At 37.2% G+C, this 23,644-nt stretch overlaps 1 protein-coding gene across 3 annotated transcripts in view; it reads left to right on the top strand.

The window, feature by feature from the left end:
* Positions 1–23,644, top strand: part of LOC111869615 (attractin-like protein 1) — a 59,567-nt gene that overhangs the window by 19,940 nt on the left and 15,983 nt on the right. For 2 of the 3 annotated variants that reach the window (XM_023861266.2, XM_023861268.2), the window contains exons 7-18: positions 206–356; positions 2,350–2,668; positions 3,198–3,497; positions 5,219–5,404; positions 7,217–7,410; positions 8,031–8,206; positions 11,046–11,229; positions 16,140–16,319; positions 16,520–16,663; positions 18,242–18,391; positions 19,502–19,666; positions 22,873–23,089. In XM_023861266.2, the coding sequence (XP_023717034.1) occupies positions 206–356; positions 2,350–2,668; positions 3,198–3,497; positions 5,219–5,404; positions 7,217–7,410; positions 8,031–8,206; positions 11,046–11,229; positions 16,140–16,319; positions 16,520–16,663; positions 18,242–18,391; positions 19,502–19,666; positions 22,873–23,089 (2,366 nt within the window). The remainder of the gene's footprint in view (positions 1–205; positions 357–2,349; positions 2,669–3,197; positions 3,498–5,218; positions 5,405–7,216; positions 7,411–8,030; positions 8,207–11,045; positions 11,230–16,139; positions 16,320–16,519; positions 16,664–18,241; positions 18,392–19,501; positions 19,667–22,872; positions 23,090–23,644) is intronic. The other variant, XM_023861267.2, reaches the window with a different exon arrangement.

Here is a 23,644-nt window from a genome sequence, read left to right as displayed (position 1 = left end):
GTTCTCCTAAGCCCAAGTTATTCCATATGCCATAGTTTACCCAACTGCAGTGTTTTTCAAGAACATAGGTCACTTGGTTGTCAGGGGATTGATCTGCTGCTAACTCTTATGGCTTACTAGTATAAACAAGTTCATTTTTTCATTGTGGTAAATGGAGCTGTCAGAATACTAAGTGGTTTGAGTGCAAAAGTAATTTTGTTCACAGGATAAAATTTACATGTATGGTGGTGTGGAGGAGAATGGTGCTGTATCAAATGAACTGTGGGCATTTGATGTGAGCGCAAAGACATGGGAGAACATTACTGTTCGCACTGAGCAGTGTAATACCACTGGATCCAATGCAACCATGCTATGTGGTAAGTATTTACAACATCAATTAAGTTTCAACCCTCTCCTCAGTAAAACATTTTTTATACTGATTTCTTGCATACATCTGATTTATTTTGTATACAAAATTGAATAGCCTGTTATTCTTATTTGCAGACATATCTAATATTGACATAGAATTCCAGAATTTTTGATATCACATAGGTGTTTAAAATATAAGAGATTGATAGTAAGTCTCAGAACTAACTCATTTAGTTACAGTGTTTTCTGGTGTCCCCTGTGCATGATAATACAGTGAATAAATTGCAGTATTCAATGTTAGTCACTGATTTAACAAGAATGGCTCCAATGAAGTGGTTGGAGGAAGGTCAATACATGCAGTTCTGTTTCTTGTATCTGAAGGAATGATATTGTCACATGTTAATGACTAGATATGGGACCATATGAGAAAACATTGCTTACAACACTTTCTGTTTTGTTGCATATGTATCTGTTGCTCTAGAAACATGTTTGCCTGCTCATGCTAGTTTCTTGCTTGACTTGTTCTTGGACCCTGAAGATGAAGGTGACATGTTCCTCCAAAACGCTGGTTGGCTTTCAATGGACTACAAGGCATTATATCTCAGAAGATAGAACCCTTCATAACCACTGCTCTGAGAACCTCAAATTCTACAATTTCTGGAATTATCTTCAGTTTTTCCCCCATCCTTGCTTGATGAACAGGATGATTCAGACATTTTGGAAAATTAGTGAAGAAAAATATGTCAGATGAAATAAAAAGTTCTTAAATTGTATGTAGAGAGGAAAATCAGTAAATTTCTTCGATTTGTTTCTTTCTCAACATTCTCAACAAGCAACACAGCATGCATATAAACTACACCAGTAAAAACAAGAACACATCACCAAGAGGGATAGATGACAATTCCACTACCAAGGAAGATAAAACACGATCCATATTGGTTCATGAACAAATTTCTTAACTTAAAAATAAGTTGTTACACATATTCATAACATAATTTTAACGTAAAGGAAAGCTGCTGTGGTGAAACAAATTAAATTTTATATACAATGCAGTGGAAAATTACATTTTTAAAATATCCTTTATGGACATGATTGCAATTATGTCACTTCTAAGTAATATACTTCAAGAATGTTCTTATTATAAAAGTTTACGTCAAACATCTGTTTCGACAATAAAAATTAACAACTATATATAGTGAGCATCATAAATGTTTTAAGTGTATATAGTCTTATAAAAACATTTACGTATTGGTGGGTTCCTGATCGTAGTGGTATACCTCTGATGATGATGCATTAAGAATCGAAACAGGTTGGGTAACTAAGTGCTGAAGTGGTGAAGGCATTATATGTCACATTGAACTGAAATAAACTTAATTGTAAAAATATATAATAAATTTCTTATACATGTATTAATTGTGGTTTGTCACATACCTGTATAGTAATGAATGTATAAGGGGTGGGCCTTCTTGGCCCTTGCGCTGCGACCTACAGTGGTCTATTGTGCTTTACATGTATAGTAAAGTATCACATTAGCATATATTTTATGAGGTGATATAAAGGAGTTGTTTTAAAAATTAATGAATACTTGTGGAAAGCAGTGAAAATTCATATTTTGAAAACACTGCTTGAAGGATATTGACTTTTTTTATTAATGCTGTAGATTCATAACCAACCAGCCATATGTTTGTACTGAAAAGTGTATGGTGATGTCACAAACCTTTGAAGTTATATTTACAAATAAATGGAAACCACCCTGTTTTAGGTGTAATCTTGCCTGAGCTACTTGTTGATACTCTTATGGGTGGTGATTATACAGTGTCAGAAATTCAAAGATATATGTAGCGTAAACGAAATCTGTGTCTGATACTCTTGATGTCTCCATTATTAAATATTTCCTATCCTTCATACATGTACATGTGTGTGCACACATACGCACATACACAAAGTAGTTGAGTTTTTATGTTGTTTAGTGCATTACTTAATTCTGTCTTTTTATTTCAGGGCCGTTGAGGTCTGCAGGTCACACTGCAACAGTGGTCACTAGTAGGTCAAACAAGAAGTCAGAGCGCATGTTAGTTATTTTCGGCCATTCTCCAGTGTATGGCTACCTGAACACTGTTCAAGAATACCAGTTTGGCACAAGAGACTGGAAACTAATTTCTACACAGGGGTTTCCAGTGAAAGGTGGCTATGGTCACAGTGCAGCTTGGGATCCACTTAGCCAAAGAATATACTTGTATGGAGGTTTTGCATCAGAGAGCACCTCTACACCAGTCCTAAGTAGGAAGCTGTATTCCTTTGAGCCTGGTACTCACACATGGTAGGCATATTCACACTAAAAGGGAACTTCTTTGCTCTCAGTTTTAAGAGTTGTACTTTTTGTGATGTATTTTTGACGGTATTCATAAAGTGAGCTTGAACTCTACAAAAGCATGATGTTCTAATTTTCAGAAAGTCAGTGTGTCTGAATTATATTCTTACATATTATTCTCTTGAAACAACGAAAAGTCCTACAATCAACATCTGTATTTCTAACTCCTGAACATTTGTCGTGTTTATTTTCCCTGTAAAGGGAAGTCACTGCCTGGTTCCAACAGCAGCCCAAAGAATTTTATGCTGCTGGTTTTCAGGGGCTTGTGAAACGATGAGACAAGTGCCTCAGTGTACAGGGAGATTATGTTGAGAAATAAAAGCATTTTTCAAATCAGTACTCTTATTTGTATAAGTTCTATATCCATTTGTAACTTACTTATTGACTAACCTTCATATAACTGTTCATCCATTTTGAATACTTAGGTACAAGGACATTATCTCTGCATAGAGTGCTCATTGTGATTTTGTTTTTGCAGGATGATGCTGATGCCAGCCCCTTCTGCTCGTTTCCTCCACACAGCCACTTTCTTGAATGGTGGCCTGATGATTGTGTTTGGGGGTAATACCCATAATGACACAGCACACAGTTTTGGAGCCAAGTGCTACTCCTCAGACATGCTGGTTTATGATGTGATATGTGACAGTTGGAGCACATTGCCTGTGCCTCAAGGGCTGAGGTCTGATCTTGCCCGCTTTGGTCATTCAGCTAGCATCTTTGAGAACTCACTGTACATTTATGGAGGCTTTGATGGACAGATGCTGTCAGACATGCTTAGGTAAAGTACTCGAAGCAGTTTTTGAGTTTTGAAGAGTTTTGTTCATGTTGAACTTAAGTCTAATTTAGTCAGTATGTTAATTAATGCACCATGTGCTCGGTAATAAAATATGTGGAAGAATGGGTGAGCAAGTGTGTGAGTATGCATGTCATTTTCTGTTATGTAAGGGTAAAGAGTCTGAAATATTTAGGACTTTCATTTTCAGACACCTCCTTCACATTTATTTATAGAATGCTTTTTGCTTTGCTTAGTCTGTGTTTGTTTATAGAGTATTTTTAACATTCCTGTTCTTTCTGCACTTACAGAATGGCTTTTACAGATGTGGTCTGCTTCTAATTATAGAATGTGTTTTACTGGAGTTTGCAAGCTTGATAATTTAATTCTGAACTAAGCTTGTGCTGAACTTTTTAAACATTGCAAGCTTAGATCTTAAACTCGTGCTTTGATCTTGAAGTATATGGTAAATTTATAAATATGTTTACAATTATTTTGTAAAATTAATCTTTGGTGAAATACAAGGTGCATACATTGGAAAAGCTATAATATTCATTTTTTAAATAACCATTTATTTGTAAGTTATGTTACAGGATATGTGACTTGCTAATCTTTTATCTTTGGTGTGTTTCAAAGTGACTAGTTATACAACAGATTACACCATCAGTTTATATATGAAATTGAAATGTAACTGTGTGATGAGAAGTCTGGAATAACACACTTTTTGGATACCATAGCAATGCATTGCTGTGCATTAAACGTGTTCCATGAAGTAAGTTATCTAGTCAGGGATGAATGAGTGAACAATCTTTTCTTTTAGTGTATTGTGTCTATTCTGTGTGCCCTGGTAATATTTTAATGTTATGTATAGTTGGAATTTATTATGGGATGTGACTTAGTTTATGAAGATTTTGAAAATTTGTGCTGTTTTCAAAATATTCATGTAGAATGTGCCCATATACAGTAAACTCTTGCTTATCCAGATTAATTGGAGGGAGAGGTCAACTGGATTAACCAATAAGCCATATTAATAAAGCAAAACATAGGCCAAAAAGACGAAAAGAAACATAAAAACAAATGGAAAATTTAATAATACAGGCAATGCTGATGGAAGTAAATAGAGAAAAATGTTACTACAGCAATTTCTTCCTCTGTCAGAAGCTGAAATCCAGTCGCCTTCATCCAGCTGAAGTCAGTCTTGGCTATTTTCTTACGTGGTTTCAGTCTTTCCAGCTGCACTCAACACAGTGTGAAAGTCCTCTTGCTCTTAAATCCCATGTGTCTTTTAAAGTATGTACTCAACTGTGAACAGAATGTTTCATTTTTCATATTTTGATCTGGGCTGAGATCTGGATTAACTTTAACAAAATTATTGAGGGTTTACTGTATACCAATTCAGTAAAACCAACAGGACAACTGATGTCAACACTAGGTAGGTCTACTGATATATTTTTTGAGTGGAGACAGAACCAGTTAGCATTTCTCTTGCCCGAGAGAAGCCGAACACTGTCTGGTTTACTCACTGTAGGAACAGGCCGTGATAAGGCAACGAATGAACCTCTGCATTTGCAACATTCAAGGAATTGTATTTCTAAACTTTTATCTTGTACACATAATATCGTTGCCCATTCTTTTATACTTTCACTTGAGTACTTCATAAATATTTAATTTCCATAGCATGCAGTCTCCATTTGTTTATAACTTGTATGGATATGTCATGATTGTAGGTACACTCCAGGAAAATGTGGCAGCTTTACAAACCAGTCACTTTGCCTTAATACTCGTCCTGGAGTGAAGTGTGTATGGAACAGGCGACAGTCGGAATGCCAACCGATAGGCAATTTGCCAAATTACTTTGTGATTGGTACGTCTGAGTCACAGGATGTACAGGCTGTAGAGGAAGATAAATATAGGTATGATAAATATAACTAGTGAGTCTGTTAATCAGGTGTTTTGTAGTTTTTGTTTCACCAATCTGAAACATTAAGCTTCTTGCAGAGTATCATTGATGTATGTGCTTAGTAGCATCAGAATAAGAGATTCTGCTGCATTCTTGTGAAGGCACAGATATTATATTCATTAACTTATGATACTTGGAATTTGAGCTAGTTGCCTTTGCATACATTGCTTCCTGATATTTGTAAATATATTTTGTATTAAAATTTAACTTTTAGTCTCCCATTCATTTACAGTAATCATCATCATCATCATCAGTAATTTGTCAGACGACTGGTCCACAGTCTCTTCCAAAACAGTTCCTCCACTTATTGCGATCTAGAGCTTTCTCCTTCAAATGACAGTATCCTCTTCTGTCCCCAAGGTCATCCAGCATCTTCTTACGTCTTCTTCCTCGTCTTCTTGTCACTTCTATCCGCCCCTCTATCTTTCCTTCAATAACTTCTTTTAGAAGGCAGTTTCTGCGTAAAACATGGCCAATCCAATTAGCCTTTTACGTTACAGTACATTACATTACAGTAATAACTAAAAAAAAATCCATGGCCTGTAGTCTGCAAGTGAACTATACCAACAGTGCAACCGCCACTTGTCGGCGAAGTTAGTGCCAACTTTTTCAGATAGAGGGTGTCACATGGTCAGTGCAACGGTTCCCCATGGCCGTTAATCTCGGGTTTTTAGACCAGATCCGCTGTTTCCTTGAAGTAGCTCCTTATTTATCCTCATGAGGCTGAGTGGACCGCGTTCCAGACCTGCTACTTGTCAGAGAATCTGGTAGCCCCAGGAATCGACCCTGGGAACTGAATCTGTTGCCAGTAATTCTGACCACTAGGCCACAGAGACAGCCCACAGTAATAACTCAGTCTTGTAGAATTTAATGGATGCAAGTAATTATTAGACTCTTTTATATGCAAGTTCTTTACGTAGACGTTATAGTTTGACTTTACTCATTTTATCTTCCAAATTTAATAATTTACTTATACATGTGTTTATTCAATAATTTAACATCAGCATAGGGCAAGACTTCATGTGTCCCATTCAATACCAGCCTCTCACAATATTCTTGGGCCTTCTGAATTCTGAAAAGGAAACACATCGAAAGGTTATATGTATGAATGTTAATACATACGTTTCATTTAAAAATGTTTTGTTTAAACTAACTAGTTTTGTGGGTATACCAAATTCAATGAGAATTCTGCTTGATGCTTTTTTCATAACTGAGCTGCATACTTCCATGTAGCTGATGTACTATTATGTTGTACTCCCATTTCTTCTTAATGAGCTACAAATACAGAATTTCTGATCAGTAGTCAAAATGTTATGGTGAAATCCACATTGAAATGAACACTTTTTATAGAGAGGTGCCATTTCAGTGAACTCCTGCAGATCTCATAAATACATATTTAAAGAGTTTCTCTGTTCACTAAGTGAAAATGGTGAAAATATATATGAAATATTTTGGACCGAACCAGAATCGTTGTGTAGTAATGCCTGAGGTCTCTGCAACCAGGTCAACTTCTCACTGTCAAATATACATTGTTCTACCGATTTTATGATTTCATCGTGATTCACTGTTAGTATTGATTCTCCTCTGTGTGGATGTGGGCACTTTTCTTGATGTTTTGGAGGTACATGCTGCCTCTATCTTCAGGGCTGAATTATGTAGGGTGGATGAGTTTTCCTGTCTATGAAGATGTCTCATTACTTTTCAGTTTATGCCAATTTCTGTTCCTTTTTTGTATCTGAATTGAATTATCATCCTTTCCTTACAGCCACTGTCCTGAAGAGAGCCGTTCATCTATTGCTGCTTCCATTATTACACATTCAGAGCTGTGTGCCGGGTTTCCAGACTGTATTTCATGTGTGCATACGTCTTTTCAATGTGTATGGTGTGGAAATGAGGGTTGTAGTTATCAGCGCTGCAGAGAGAATAGTCTGAACAGTGCTGCTACTGTGGGCAGAGAAGGTAATAGGTAAACCATCTTCGCCACTGTGCTAGAGAGGGGAAAGATGTACACTTGCATACCATTTTTACCCTAAAATAAATTTTGTAGAGTTTTTTAAATATGTATTGTGTCATGAAAAGTATGAAACTTAAAGCAGTTCTTTCTTGTCTGTTAGACATTATTTGGTATGCTTAATATTTACTGAGCGAGAGGCATGTTGCATTATTCATCTGTTGACTTCTGGGTACAAAGAATACTGCACACTTACAGAAACAGATGATTCTGAGTTCACATTTCAAATATAGTATTGAAAATAAACATTATGTTTCATTTGACTTGTACTTCTGAAAACAAAATTCTTTTTAAGTATTTATAAGTAGTTAAGCAGTCACATAAATGGCTTTGTAAGTGTGGTGAGTACCAGGCTTGTATTATATTGTATTATGCTGAAAATCTTCAAAAGAAGATTTAAAGGAAGTTACAAATTTTCATTATGTTTGGAGTAGTACTGATATTTCTTAACATGATTTTTTTCTCTGTGGCCATAAATGTAACTGAAATTCCAATGTCTGATAATCTGTTTCTGTACACAGACTATATAGTTTCTATTATTATGCACCTGTGTACACTTAATATATAGCAGATCCAAACCGCTTGTACCGAAGTCAGAGTGGCAGTGAGGAACACAAATGTGAAGTCAATGAGGGTCCTGTATGCCATCAGCTTCACAACTGTCAGGCATGCAGCACACGCAGCAATTGCCACTGGGACTTTGAACAGCGCTGCAAGGCTGTTGGGAATGTTACAGAACAGCAGGTATTCTTATTGATCACATCTCATTTTATCTTATATGACAGAAGATGGCATGTAATTTTTATTTGGCATGTGCAACAGTAATTATCTTAGTTTGGGATGAGATTGAGATTAGAATTTTGACAAATTTTGAGAACTGAGGTAAGAATGGAAATTCTCCCTACTACATCAGCTTTTCCATATGAAAATCTGTAACACTAATCACATTTTCACAGTGCACCAGAACAGTTCTGCATATTGCTGTTTCAGAATATAAATGCATAATGCCTAATAATATTTCTCAGTCATGCTGTACCTGTCAGTGTATCATTCTTGTGTATGTGTATTACTACTTCCTTCGCCTGAACATTTTTAGTTCTTAGTTTGTAAAATTTACATTGTTCTAAAGTTAGGTTAAACACAATATAATTATTTTTTTAAAAACAGTAAAGTGCTGTCATATAGCTTGGTAATGTGACAAGTAATTAATGGGTTCCATATTAGGTGAAATGGTTTATTGGATATTCACCAGGTAAAATTATAATTAGGTGTAACACAATCTTACTATAACTATAACACTTCGTGACTACGAACAATGATAACAGTCTAAAGGTTACTGTAACTAGACCACATAAAATAAAGACTTCACTTCTGACTTCCGTTTATCTTCTGTCTTTTGTCGTATTTCGTCCTCTTCTGTTTTCTGTTTGTCAGTTCTCTCCCTGAGGTAGGTTCTAGTCAAACCATATGGAGATCATCTCCTTCAACAGTAGAGTTATCATGTTCTTCGCTGTTTCTGTGTTTTGGAGGTTTGTTGGCATGTGAACAGAAATGTTTCTGTATGCATTGCTTAGTAATCGACATGGCTCTATGCAATGCATTGCTTCTTCAGTTGTGTTAGTTGCTGTGGAAACATGATTACCGAGCCATTGTCTAGCAATGGGTGCCTGGGTCTGCCTCCACTATTATGGCTTTCAGGCATCACAGTGTCTGTGAATGAAAATAAACACCAAATATGAACTAACTGGGGAACCAGAGTACAATAGAATGCTGCTACAAACAGTGCAATACATGTTGCCAATAGATATAACCAGGTCCTGCAATATAATGATACTGTCACGTATTGAGTGTATATAACGCGACAAATAACTTCACGCCGTATTTGATATAGCGAATTTTATTTCACATTCGCACTTACAATCACCCAAATTACAGATTCACAATGATTCAATTATTTGTCGAGACGTGTTCAAGTTCGTGAAACAATTCTGACACCAAATTGTCAAGTGTCTTGAGTTCGAATCTCGTTGATCACGTGTGTAAGTCCAAATCCCATTTCTGACACCAATGTAACGTGTATTGTTACTGAATACACCGTAGAGATCGTTAATTGGTTTATTTAACAATCTACAAATAACGGCTACAATTAATTATAACACAGTTGCGGGGTTTCACACTTTATAACCCTAATCGCAATAATCTGTTACCACTGTTGCGGGGTTTCACACTTTATAACCCTATGCGCAATAATCAGTTCACTCTGTCTTAAGTAGTCTACACGTTTACAGTAGGGGAGCTAGGTATCACTGTATCACACGCTCCCAATTACACAATTACACACATGTCCGGTTCTTCTTTCCGCGACGGCTGCTATACTCCAACTGTAGTTGGCTGACTGGAGAACTGTTGATAACACACTCGCTCGACTACTACTTAACTCTGCCTAGCCACATTACAACTGACTCGTAGCTGCTGTGCAGTTCCCTTATATAGCCGCAGTGGTGCCTGTTGCGTGCCACGTCACAGGAGTTGTTGATTGCTGCCTAGCAACCGAGATATCCCTTGGTGACATCACCGCTGTTGACTCGCGTTGCATAGCTACCAGGTTGCGGGGACTCGGCTAACTTCGGCTCCGCTGGGAGAGTGGCGGGGTGATGACTCGCCTATTACGCGAGCGCTACGTTACTGCCACATGCCGCTGGGGAGGTAGGGGTCCTCCGTTGCGCAACATGTCACAATACATAAACCAGTGGCCAAATGCAGTGAAACTGCCTTGAGAAAACGTGTGCTTTCTGTAGCCGGCAGCAAAAGAGAGTCAGTTGAGCCTGTATTGCACTGGCAAAGGATGAATATTTCTTTGTTGCAATGAGGTCTGTCTTAATATGAAAATGTGGCAGCGCATAAAATATGTTTACCTGCCAGGCAAATTCATCTTGTGTGTTACTTGGCGTGCATATCATTACCTCTTTTGATATTGAACCTTTTTCAGTGAAAATTTTTTATAAATCATTGTATGTAAAAGAAATTCTGTTTTAGGGCCATATCCTTTTTCAGCCTGGGCAGAAAGAGGGAGACGGATGTTGACAAGTTGATTTGTGCTAATGATTCCAACTGTTGCAATTCTGTGCTCTTGTACAAACAGAAAGTAGTTGTTTGAAAATTTTCAAAATTTGAGACAAAGAAATTTACATTTGAATCAAGATCAAGATATTTTTATTGATTTGGTCTCAAAAATACGACGCTCACGCATGTCTGATTTACATGCGGAATTGTGAATTTTCGTATGATTGGGCAGTGTTTATTATTTCTGTAATACACCATGGTGCATATACAGTGTATCATACTTTTATGTAAAATTATTATGGTGGATGGATGGTAGACAACAGGGAGGTTGATTCTCAGGCACTGTAACATACATTGTATTTATCAAAGTGAGCATTTTAGAGGTGCATACTGTGAATACAATATTTATGTAGATCTTAAGGGGACAGATTCTGGTAACGTGAATGATTGACTTTTGTTGTAGTGATGATGAACATTTCGTAAATAAGAGGTGAAATAATGTGTTTGGCTGATCCCGCAGGAGCCACTAGCATGCACCAGTAGCTGTTCTGAATTCACGTCGTGCCTAAATTGCACTGTGGAGGAGTGCATTTGGTGCCAAAATGAAGGGCGTTGTGTTGATAAGAATGCTTATACTGCCTCATTCCCATATGGCCAGTGTCGTGAATGGACAACACATCAGGCCAGATGTCGTTCCACCTCAGGTGAGCAGTACTATTTGTATTGCCCAGCAATTTTATTATATACTCCAATACAAAATTTCATCAGAGGCTGTTGAATAGGTTTCGGAGTTGAAATGAATGGACAGTTTAATTGCTTACATACATTTTCATGGCATTTAAAATTCTTAATAATTAATATCTGACATACAAGTGATACATTTCAGCCAAATTTGTCAATTAAGATGCCTCCTGTCTTGATGACTAGAATTAATTTTGAAGAGTTTTTTGTTAATGGTAGTCAAAGCATGAAGCTTATGTCTTGTTTTGATACGTTGAACAGGATTTCATTACCACATTGTGAAATGAAAGCGGATGATTACAATGATGATGGCAACAACAGTGGTGATGATGATGATGATGATGATGATGATGATGATAGTGGTGATTATGTTAGAAAATTATGTGGAGATACTGAACAAAGTGACTGAAGCAGTAATGCTTGTGACTTATGTTTGGAAGATGCCTGGCTCAATTTTAGCTGTAGTGGCGTGCCTTGCGTGGAAGCAAGGGAAGCATTGCTTCCGTAGTTAAGAAACAAAAGGAAAAGAAGTCATATATAAATAATTCAATTTGAATATTGTCATTTAGCGCATGTTCCTGCTCAAGGCCACATGCCTCCTCCTCCTCCCTTACCCTGTTTTATGGGATGGACAAAGTTTCCCTCGTTAATCTCCGTACAAATTCATCCCATCCAAAGTGGGCAATGGAAGCAAATTTCGGTTTGCTGGCTAGACCAGCTAAGGAATGCATTCTTTCGATGGTTCATTCATTCATCTGTAATCTGTCAAGTCGACAGGTCCATAGTCTCTTCCAAAACAGATCCTCCACTTGATGCGATCTAGAGCTTTCTCCTTCAAATGAAGGATGGTTATGTGAAAATGAACTGTTTATGTGTGATTTCAGTCTTGTTGGGTTTTATAGGTAACATTAAGTTTTATTAAAATATTGTAAGTGCATATTTATATGGCGTAAGATTGTATTTGTGATCGTATTCTGGTGCATCAGAAAGAGGCTCTCTGCGTTTAAGGGAAGCAGGTCTTATATTGCAGTGAGAGGGGCATGAATAGACTACACGCACAGGCCACAGCTAAAATGAATGCTGGCAGACAACGCGACTCCGACTGTGCAATTGAAAGCCTTTTAAAATGGGGGTTTAATATCAGGGACTTTTCTGAAAAGAAAATAATTATAGAAAGAGGATGACTGACATGAGAGTTGCCAGAACTTGAAGCACAAACCAAATTATGTGTGAGAAAATTTAATTTGGAACAGTATTGTAAAAGAGACTGGCTATCTGGTTGCAGTAATATAGGAAAATTGTTTTGTTGGCCATGCCTGTTGTTTCTCAATGAAAAAAATGTATGGAACAAGACTGGGTTTGGTGATATCAGCAACCTTCATGAAGCATTGAACGACATGAGAACTCTCAGACTCACATTATTTCAACAGTGCAACTTGTTATGTTTGGGAAATCTCGAATTGACTGTCAACTTGATAATCAAAAGCACATGACGATACTACATAGAGAAATAATGAAACGATTGATATCATCTGCCATTTAGGAAAGAAGCAACTTGGCCTCCGTGGTCATGATGAAAACGTGGATTCTATCGACCGAGGTAATTATGTGGAATTAGTTCACTTGTTGAGGAAATATGATCATAAACTCAAAGTTCACATTGAGAAAAGTAAAGTATTTACAGGTTTATCGAACAGAATACAAAACGACCTTATTGACTCAATAAGTGATGTAAATTTTGGTGAGTTGATTGCTATCAGTTCGTTTATTAGATTCCACTGCTTCCCTTACCAAACATAGTACTGCATGCCACTGTTCGGCTAGGACATAAGCTATCCTAACTGAGGTTTTCACGATTTTCTTCAGTGCCTCCAAAAAATGCTTCAGTAATATGAAATTAGGATGTAACAGCTTCCTTCCTCATCCTTTCCAATTCATTATTCGCTGATTGCCCTACCACACGATGCAATGCAGTCTGATCTACTGATAGCATTATTAATAAGGTGGAGATGATGTTCAGAGTATTTCCAGGTTACAAATTATTATGAAAGATAAAACAATTCTATCTAGTGTGACTGGTGAAGTTTTTCCTGTTTCAATTCTTCATGTCCTTACATGCTTCGGTCCTTAGAGACCATCATCAGAGGGACATCGATAGAGTTTGGAAACCACTATTACAATGGGTGTTTTGAATGTTAAAATATATATACATACAATATTGACAGTACACAAATGGATACAAAATCCAAAGTTTTCACAACTACAGTGGCTGTCTTCATATATTAAAAATTTTTAAAACTTTTGTTATTTAACACTTCGCAGACCTGCAATTTAAATATTTAAATCACCCTGGGGACTGGCATTTTTAAAGCCACTACCCTAATTTGTGCATTGATCACTTAAAAAATTAATATAAAATCTTCTAATTAATTTTATGTACTATAATTTTTGGAGAACACTTACCAGTGCTCCTAGAAGTGCTTCCCCTTTGTGAAGTGGCATTACACAGAACTTGCACATGTAGACAGTCATACTCCTTTTGTTGTGTGCTGTGCAAACACGGCATCGCCTAGAAGGCTGTTTCCCCTTGGCATGTTCACTCTTCACAATTTTCACGAGGGTATTTTTCTGCATATCACCTGAGAGTCGCCCAGGGCCTGCATGGGGTGGGAGTTGATGAACCCGGTTGCACTAAGTCTGTGTCTGCCGCCTGTTCTGCCGCCACCGTCTGGTCTGTAGCCCAGGCTTTTGCCACATTCAGCAGAAATGCCTTGTATTTCAATTTTGAATGAGGGTTTAGATTTTTGAAAACCAAAAATGAGTTGAAAATGGCACAATTTATAAGCCACAAGGCAACTTTCTTTGTCCACTTTACTGTTTTCTGAGGATGAGAATAATAGGCCAAGTACTGATCGGCTCTATCAGCTCCCTTCATGACATGTTATACTCGGAAATACAAACAGGCTTCTTTACCTGTCCATGTCTCCTTTGAACATCAACCATTCTCGAATTGTGAATTGTGGAAATCATATTCACAACACGAGTATCCCTCCAGGACTGAAGAAGAATATCCCCCTTCCTCATGAATGTGGTTTCACCACGTTTCAGGGATTTACGTTCCTCTTTCAGATCTGGAGGAAGGCCTCTGTTCACCCTGATTGTTCCACAAACATGTACTTTTCTCGAAAGTAGGTGTTCTGCAGTTGCCACACTGTTATAATAATTGTCTTGAGAGACATGGTAATTTTGATCAAGATAGAGTTCCAAAACGGAAAGAATGGTTTCTTGTAATTTCTTTCCTTCACCAGAATAAATTTCTAAATTTCCAATACAGCCTGAAATGCTTTCAGTAACTACACAAACAAGGAGGCCATACTTTGTAAGTTTCCCAGGATTGTATGTTCGCATATGAAGCCTTCCCCTCCAAGGATTCACAGATTCATCCAAAGACAGTTGTTGGTTTGGCTTATAAACTGTCTGAAATTTCTGAACGAAAACGTTCAATAAGGGCTGAATTTTGAAAAGCCTGCCTGTTGATTATGGTTGCAGTTCATTATCATTGAAATGCAAACACCACCAAATTTGCTCAAATCTATTATGACTCATTAGTTTGCCGAAAATTGGAATTTCTAAAAATGGATCTGTTGACCAATACTCTTTCAGATTATCCCTCCTTGTATGGCCCATTAGAAAGATTATTGCAAAAAATTTTCTCATTTCTGCTGAAGTGACATCCACCCATTTCAACACCTTCTAACTTCTGTCATAATGTTCACGGTTTTGGGGATAGTATCTGTTAGTTTCTTGACATAGCATGTCAAAGAAACTATCTCCAAAAAACAGTTCTGCTAGTTCAGACACTTGCGCTGGGTCCGATGGAATTTGCTTCACCCCTGGATTTCCAGTAAACTGTCCCAAAGGAGGCATTTTGTCTACTTTTCCCCATGTGGCTGTCCCCGCAATGTTGCTACCCACACTTTCGTCAGAGCTACTGTCACTTTCACTCTCTGTGGCCACAATATTTTGTTCACCCCTGCCATACTCACTATCAGATTGTGAGTCACTATTACTAGCAGACTCACAAGGGACGTCAGATAGCTCATCGGTGAACAAGACAGATATTTCTTGTTCTCCGAGAAAACACTTGGACCTCTACCTCTTCCGACCTTGATCCATTTTGCATTAGTAACTTCCTGCCTGGTGCATGCAGCTCGAAGATGAACAAAGGCATTTTCTTTTGGAGTGGGAAAAGAAAACAGTTGGGTCATAAACAGTGGGGTCATGTTACTGACTACGAAGAGAACATTCGAGAGGTCTATCATGCACCAGTCATGCGTCTGCCTGGCGGCAGTGCAAGGTATAGTGTGTTTCAACATAACGTGTCCTAAAATCATAAAAATATGCCACCGGTCCGCAAAGTGTTAAGTTAGAATTTATAAACCAAATAGGTTCACGTCCTCTCTCTTATCACCTCTCCTGACCAGGGCCGAACTTGTGCAGTCTGTCTTTCTTGAGAAGAAGGTTCTTTGATGTTGTCCTGTGGTTGTTCATGGCTCACTGTGTTGTTTTTATGGAATTGTTTTATCTTTTATAATATTTTTAGTGTGACGGACCAGAATGAAACAAATCAAATTACAAATTATTGTTTACAAAAGTGTTTTTTTTTTTGTGTGTAAAGTGACTGCATAAGGAGGAAACTGTGTCCTTGTGCCTGTTTATCAGTTTGTTCTGTTTCAAGAAATATCTTATTTAGACAGTGAGAAAATACTCCTTGCTGTCATATACATTGTCATATTAGTAGTGTCATTAGTTTCACTACATTATATTTTTTGTCAATAAGTGAATATGAAAGTCAATATCATTGTTTTTACAGGAAAATCTGCTTGTAGTTTCTATCCCACTTGTGTAGAATGCCGGGATGACCCAGCCTGTGGTTGGTGTGATGATGGTTCTGGGACAGGGTTGGGACAGTGTCTGCCTGGTGGGAATGCTGGCCCAAACCAGCCCAATCTTAGCTGTGCAGCAGGCCGATGGTTCTTCACAGAATGCCCAAGTGAGTCATGCTGCATGGCTACATTCACACATTCACTTAGGAGAGGCTTTTATTTGGGGAGGTGGATTGGATTTAATCTCTGTTTCTGTGCTTAGTTCTGGGTTCATGTTTCAGGATGAAAGGCAAATGTGATTGCTGCAGGAAATAGTGTTATGTATGGATGTTAAGTGTTTGACTTGTGTTCTACCTCTGTCCACCAGCATGCCAGTGTAATGGACACAGCATATGTCCAGCCAATAGCAGTGTCTGTAACCAGCCATGTGCCAACCTTACTCAGGGTCCTCATTGTGAACACTGTGTTCTTGGTTACTATGGAAACCCAATCAATGGTGGAAAATGCATTCGTAAGTATAAAGTTTTGCTTAAAATTTCTGTGATGTAGTTTTTTGTAATGTGGTTCGAGTGCTACATTAAATAATATCTTAAGTTTCTCATTAAATGTCTTAATGCAGCAATTTTCATCATAAGGGTTCATTGCATCTCAGATTAGGAGACAGTGCTGGGCGCATGTGAACGTGGTATGAACCCTTGGGTCCCTTAAAGGGCTTGGATTATGTGGAGTAAGCACCTGTTAGCTATTTAGGACTGTGCTCCATGTTCTTAGTTATGGGTTGATTGTAGAAATAACACCATTCTTTTCTGCCCAAATGAAATGTTTCAACCATTAAACTGTGATGTAATGAGAAATTCCCTGCTGTTTCATCAGTCATTTCACTTCATGTGACATAGCCATGATTTCTAGCAGGAGAGAAAGCTCAGTCAGTATAGTTTGTGGCTATGTGCTGGATGATTTTTATCTTTTCCACATGTCCGTACTGGCTCTTGGTCTAACTCAGTCCCCCTATTTAAGGGGTATTGGGGGCTCTTTTTGTGGATGTAAAGCAGCTGACTACAAAGGGAATTTGGCCATTCACCTCGTCCTAGTGCTGAGGTTAAGATTACATGAAACCATACCCTGATTGCCTCATACATCTTCATGGTCTAGGACTTGATTTATCCTTGATTTCAAAATGTATTTCTTCCACCCTTATTTCTGCTACTATCTTTGTACATATGCTTCTTTAAATTTAATTTGCTTTCTAACTCAAAAGTTATTTAAAGATGTGCATGGTAATTAGAATACAGTGAGAGTTTGGTTTTGTACTCTTGGATTTCTTAGTTTAACTTACTTTTTGTGTGGTCCTAGCTGAATGCCCATGAGAAGAATGTTCAGTTTTAACCAATTTTGTATTTACTCAAACTTAACAGATATAAGTTTGAGTAAATACAAAATCAGTTTGGTGTCAGGAAACATTATCTGTCTTTATATTATGATTTTGCCCTGCATTCTGATGCTCAGATGTGGTCATATAGTTAGATTGCTGTGTGTTTACTTCTACGTCAACCTCTATACTATCATCTTATAGAGTTTCTGTGCCTGTATTTATGGTATTTATGTTTTCACCCAGTATATTTACATCATTAACATTGACTAGAAGTTGATATGTCTTGTTCAGTTTCAATTGCTTCTGGATTTTTAGACCATCATAATAGCATATTCTAAAGAAAACTTACAAAGCGGAAGTGATAAGCTATCATCTAACAGATAAATATAGTGTAGAATATTTATACATAGCAGATTGTTTCATAAGTGGAAATAACAGAATGCTAAGTTAATAGCTCTTCTGAATTATCTGCAACAATCTTCTTCTCCATTACAGTGGATAATTGGAAGTCTTCTATATTTACTTCCAGACACAGTTTGTGTGTTAGCTTCTTGACTAGCAGGATTTATATAATTCAGTTCAGAAATTAAGATTGTGTTCTTTATTAGCCTTGACGTACAGCTGTTACGAATGTATATCATGTGTATTCACGTTTTGTATCTGGTGTATGACCGGTTATATATCGGAGATGAACTTGTAAAAAGATTTTTTTTGCAGCATGTGAGTGCAATGATCAGGGAACTGAGTGCCATCCAGATACTGGAAAGTGTTACTGCACCACAAAGGGTATCGCAGGTGACCACTGTGAACGCTGTGACACACACAACAACTACCATGGTGACCCAACTAATAAGGGTTCATGCTACTGTAAGTATGGTAGTGCTGCTAAGGAAATGGGGCTAATTAATTTGAAAGTTTTTCCTTAGTTTGACTTTTTCTAAAATTTGTCAAAGGTTTTAAGGTTGTATGAACATTTGTGTAGGTCATTAAGTAAAGTGGCACTTAAAATGGTTTATACTTAACCAGATACAAGTTTAAAGTTTGTAGCAGAATGCTTCTTGACTTTTCATTTAATCACATGAAGGAATGTCACTTTTGCTGAGTGGTTTTCCATGAAATTTAATTTGTTACTATTACAAAATTATGTTCTGTTCGTGGTGAATAATTTACAGTCATCAGGAGGATTCTGGTATTATATTTACATAGTCTGATGAAATTCAATTTTGGGATTTCTTAAAGAACTCTGAATTTAGAGCAACACTTTTTTGGAAACTTTAATCCATCTGGGCTCCCAGAATAAATTTTCAGTAGTGTCTCATTCAGTACTCATCATATCAGAATACATTTGAGACACATTTTGTGGAAATCACTGAGAAACTATATTATATTTATTTTATGTATTTATATGTGTTAGGAAAGTAACTGTCAGACTTAAGATGGTCTTTCTGGTTCCTGCTAGGGTAGTATTGTGAGTGTTTCAGAGCAAGGCAAGGGTAAAAAGTTGTTGAAATTGTTTGAAGGATGTTTAGTTTATTTAAGTATGAAAGTCTTTGTGCTCATATGTTTTTGATTTTACAGTAAATACAGTCTGAGTGTGTCTGCTGTAAGTATAGTTGAGTACCGTTTTATTAAAACAAATTGCTAGTGATTTACAACTTAACTGCTTTATAGTGTCTTCAAGTTTTTCCATCTCTGTTGAGCATGGTATGCAATAATACTCGTAATAGAAGTGATTAATCCCAGAGAAACAAATTTACCATCATATGACTCCAGCTGTATTTGGAAGCTGTCTTAAAATTATTGTGTAACAAGACACTGCAGTAATATCTGAAAATTAGATACTTTAAGTCACAAAGAACATTGTCCCCCTCTTTGTTCACAGGCATATTTTCAGTACAGTGTTGCCATCTCATTATATATGCCACCTGATTTATTAATGGGTAAAGTGGTAACGTGACTGATTTTTGGCTCTTCCAGATGACCTCACGATAGACTACCAGTTCACATTTAACCTGTCAAAGAAGGAGGATCGTCACTACACTCAGATAAACTTTAAGAACAGCCCACCAAAATCTGATGTTGATGCTGATTTTAGTATCACGTGTTCTGTCTTGGCAAAGATGAATATCACCATGAAAACTGGTAATTTAATTTGTTTTTAAATAAACACGGACATATAATTTAGGTGTGGGAAATTGTAGGGAAATAAGAAAGTAGTTAGCTGATTGACTGACCAACAAACCGACCAGTCAGTCAGCTGTTTGACTGACTGTATGGCGGACTGTCTAATGAAACTCCACTGAGTTCAGTCTTAATTGAAAAGCTAACAGTCACTCAGCTGGTCAAGAAATTCCTGGACCTGAATTCTGAGGATTCATTACTATCTTCACAAGAACTCTCTGTCCAAGCCTATCTGAGTCACTTGAATCCAGTCCACACCCTTACACCTTATTTCTTTATATCTATTTTAATATTATCTTCAGATCTATGACTAGGTCTGCAAGTAGCCTCTTTCCTTCAGGTTTTTTGACTATAATTTTGTATGCCTTCTCTTCTGCCTCATACATGCTGTGTGCTCCACATATTCATTATCCTTGATTTAATGCTTCAAATAATTTGTGATGAATAATAAAAATTGCAGAGGTCTTCATTATATAGTTTTCTCCATTTTTCCAGCCTGTTCATACTTTTCATTTCCTGCATCCTGTTGTGTTATAATATACAATTTCTTTATTAAAACCGTCACAACACAACTATATTAAGGTCAGTGCCAATTTTGGCTCTGATACATGTTTCGGCTACCAAAAGCCATCATCAGGCAACTACATGGCCAACGTATATACACTACTGAACTGCAGTAATAGTAAAATTGGATACAATAATATTAATTATATTAAAATACTTGGTGTAAAAGTACAATAAATTAGACCATATAAAACGAAAGTTATAGCATAAAACAAGATTAAAATTCTTCAAGTGATGCTTTACATCATCGAGTCACTCATTGGTTTTGTCATTCTGTTGTGTTCCCACAGACAAATTGGAGTATTCTGTGCATGATATATATACAGTGTCCGTCTTGCAGTGCATCCACTTTTACCTGTCACTTCACAACATGTTTTGGCATCATAGTGCCATCATATTGTCACGTGTTTTGTGTGTCACGCGACAAATAACTTCACGCCTTATTCGATGTAGCAAATTTTATTTCACATTCGCTCTTACAATCACACAATTTATAAATTCACAATTACTGCCATTGGCAGTATCACAAATACTGTACTGAAATTAACTGGTGACTGACTCGTAACTAGAGAACTCGAGAACAGGTAACTGAGAACTCACTGCTGGCTAACTCGGAACTTGAGAACTGTGTCTCGTAACTAACTGTGAATTGTCTTCACTGCTCCGTATCTAGCCTCGTTCTGGACAACTCAGAAAACAGCCACGTAATAGGCACCATTGTTGTGTGGTGCCGTGTTGCTAGCAACGCTGTCCGGAGTTGTTTTCTGCTGTCTAGCAACTGCGGTATCCCTTGTGACATCACCGCTGTTGACTCGCGTTGCATAGCTACCAGGATGCTGGGACTCGGCTAACTTCGGCTCCGCTCGGCGCGTCACGGCTGGCAGGGTGGGAGGAGGGGCATCATATATAGCGCAACACGTCACAATATATATAGTGCCATATATATCATGGATGAAAATCAGTGCAACAGGACGCTAAAATACAACATTATGGAGTATTCTATATTTTGTGTATATATAATAGACTGTTTTGGAGGCTTCTGATGTAGACGTAGTAATATTAATGTTAATTATTTAGTAGGTATACAAAGTACAAAGGTTTACAAAGTATTGTCCGTTCTGTAGGGAATGTAATCAATGACTGACCTTAATATAGTTGTGTTGTGATGGTTTTAATAAAGAAACTGTTCATACTTCATCTCTCATAATTTAAAATGTTCATATCAGACAGAATAATCATGGGATAGGATGATAAATGTATACAAAGTAGGAAAACCTGAAGGAAGGAGAGCACTAGGGAGCCTTAGTCATAGTTTGGAGGTTAATATTAAGATGGATCATAAAGAAGTAGATTTGTGCAAATGGTAATGAACCTTCAGGTTTCATAAATTGTTGTTAATATACTTCATTCCTCATAAATTTTATTTCATAGCTGATACAGCAATTATACCACAAGCAGAAGAGTAAGAAGTTCTGTTTGTTTTTTGTCATTCTCCCTTTTACGCTGATAATTTCATCGATTTTGTGGAAGCGAAACTATCAGTTTCAGCAGCTTAATTTATCATTACATCTTGCTACCTTCAGAAGTCGATGTTAGATCAAAAGAAAAATATTTACTTATTAAAACGGCAAATTATAAATATAGACAGCTACTAAATCTCTTCAAAATGTAGCTAAATTCAAAATTTGAAAATGACTATTAACAAATCAGAATTAAATTCAGAAAGAAAAAGTAAGTTGTTGTCCCTGTGCTTAACTAATTAAGCGCTACACCATGAAGTTGTATGGGGGAGTTCATGTCTAGATCCACCTTTTATTGATCTTGGCACTAGTTGGAGGTGAGTGGTCAGCTTCACGCCCCGTCCGCTTTAACCCATGGCAAAGAGCCTCTGGTACCCATTGGATACAAAGTTGGGTGGACCCAGAGCCCATCTGGAGGTTGTGGAGAAGAGAAAATTCTTGACCCTGTCGGGACTTGGAACTCCGACCCTTTGGTCGTCCAGCCTGTAGTCAGCCGCTATACTGACTATGTTATGCCTGTAAAGAAGATTAAATATTCAATATGCTTGCTGTGATTTGATTCAGGATCTTTATTTATCCTTCTGCCTCTCCTCAAAAATTGTAAATATTAAAATATGCAGAACTCTAATTCTGTCAGTCCTTTTGTGTGGGTGTGAAACAAAGGAACAACATATTGAGGTCACTTACAAAAGGGTGATGATAAGGATGTTTGAACCTAAGAGAAATAAAAAACAGGATAGAGAGAATTACATAATGAAGAGTTCCATAATTTTTACACTTCATGAAATATTAGGAGGATCAAATCAAGAAGGTTGAGATAGATGGGACATATAGTAGCCATGGAGAAAATGAGAAATGCATATAAAATTATAGTCAGAAAACCAAAATGAAAGATACCACTTAGGAGATCTGTTAATTGTGGTACATCGCAATGATTACAGGAACTTCCCCCTCTTTACTTCTGTAACATAAATTTAAAGTACATTGTTGTTCAAAATGGCATTATCAGTTCACACACTTATTGCATGTTTCTGTATAAAATTTTGAGCATATTTTTGTTATTTTTTCTTTCATATTTTGCAGCAAACAGTGCAGAAAGGCCACTCATTATGAACCACAACTGTACGTCGTTTCGCACACGCTTCAACAAGGCAGAACACATCTTTGGTGTTGAGGACAATGTCACATTCACAACATTCTACATATATGTATATGACTTCCGCCCACCACTGTGGATACAGATTTCATTTTCACAATATCCAAAACTGAATCTGCAGCAGTTCTTCATCACCTTTTCAACGTGAGTGATAAAACTGTATGTCACAATTACCATTTCACATTAACCTTTAACGTCCAAAGTGCCCCATTTGTGCCAGTGATGAGTATAGTCATCGTGGCCAAAGTACCCTGTTTTGGCCAGTTGGGCACTTAAACTCTGCTAGTGGAAGCGCGCACACACGCCACTAGTAGAAGCACATGCACAGTCCTAAATATTTATTTTTATATGTAGTAATTACCAGACAGACTTGAGTAAAACCCTAATAGAGGAATTAAAATGATACCTAAGTGAACAACAGCAAAAAAGGATATACGTATGAGTTATGCCCAAACTCATCCACGAGCCAGTATTTTTATTGCAGATTCTGCAGATTAATGTGTTAAAAGTATATAGTAAAATTCGATGTACCTTCCTTTTTTGTTGTTATCTGCTTGATGTATACAGGGTGTTTCACGACTTTAGGGCATAACTGCAGGAGATGATTTCCTAGGTCTTTGTGATCAAAAAAGTTCATATAAACATGTGTCCGATTTTGGATGGTTTTGGAGTTATGACCGTTTTAAATTCAGAATAGAA

The sequence above is a fragment of the Cryptotermes secundus genome, unplaced genomic scaffold (assembly GCF_002891405.2).
Source record: "Cryptotermes secundus unplaced genomic scaffold, Csec_1.0 scaffold557, whole genome shotgun sequence".
Taxonomy (NCBI): Eukaryota; Metazoa; Arthropoda; class Insecta; order Blattodea; family Kalotermitidae; genus Cryptotermes; species Cryptotermes secundus.
Note: the sequence above shows the minus strand (reverse complement) of the source record. Positions and strands in the feature narration are given on the sequence as shown.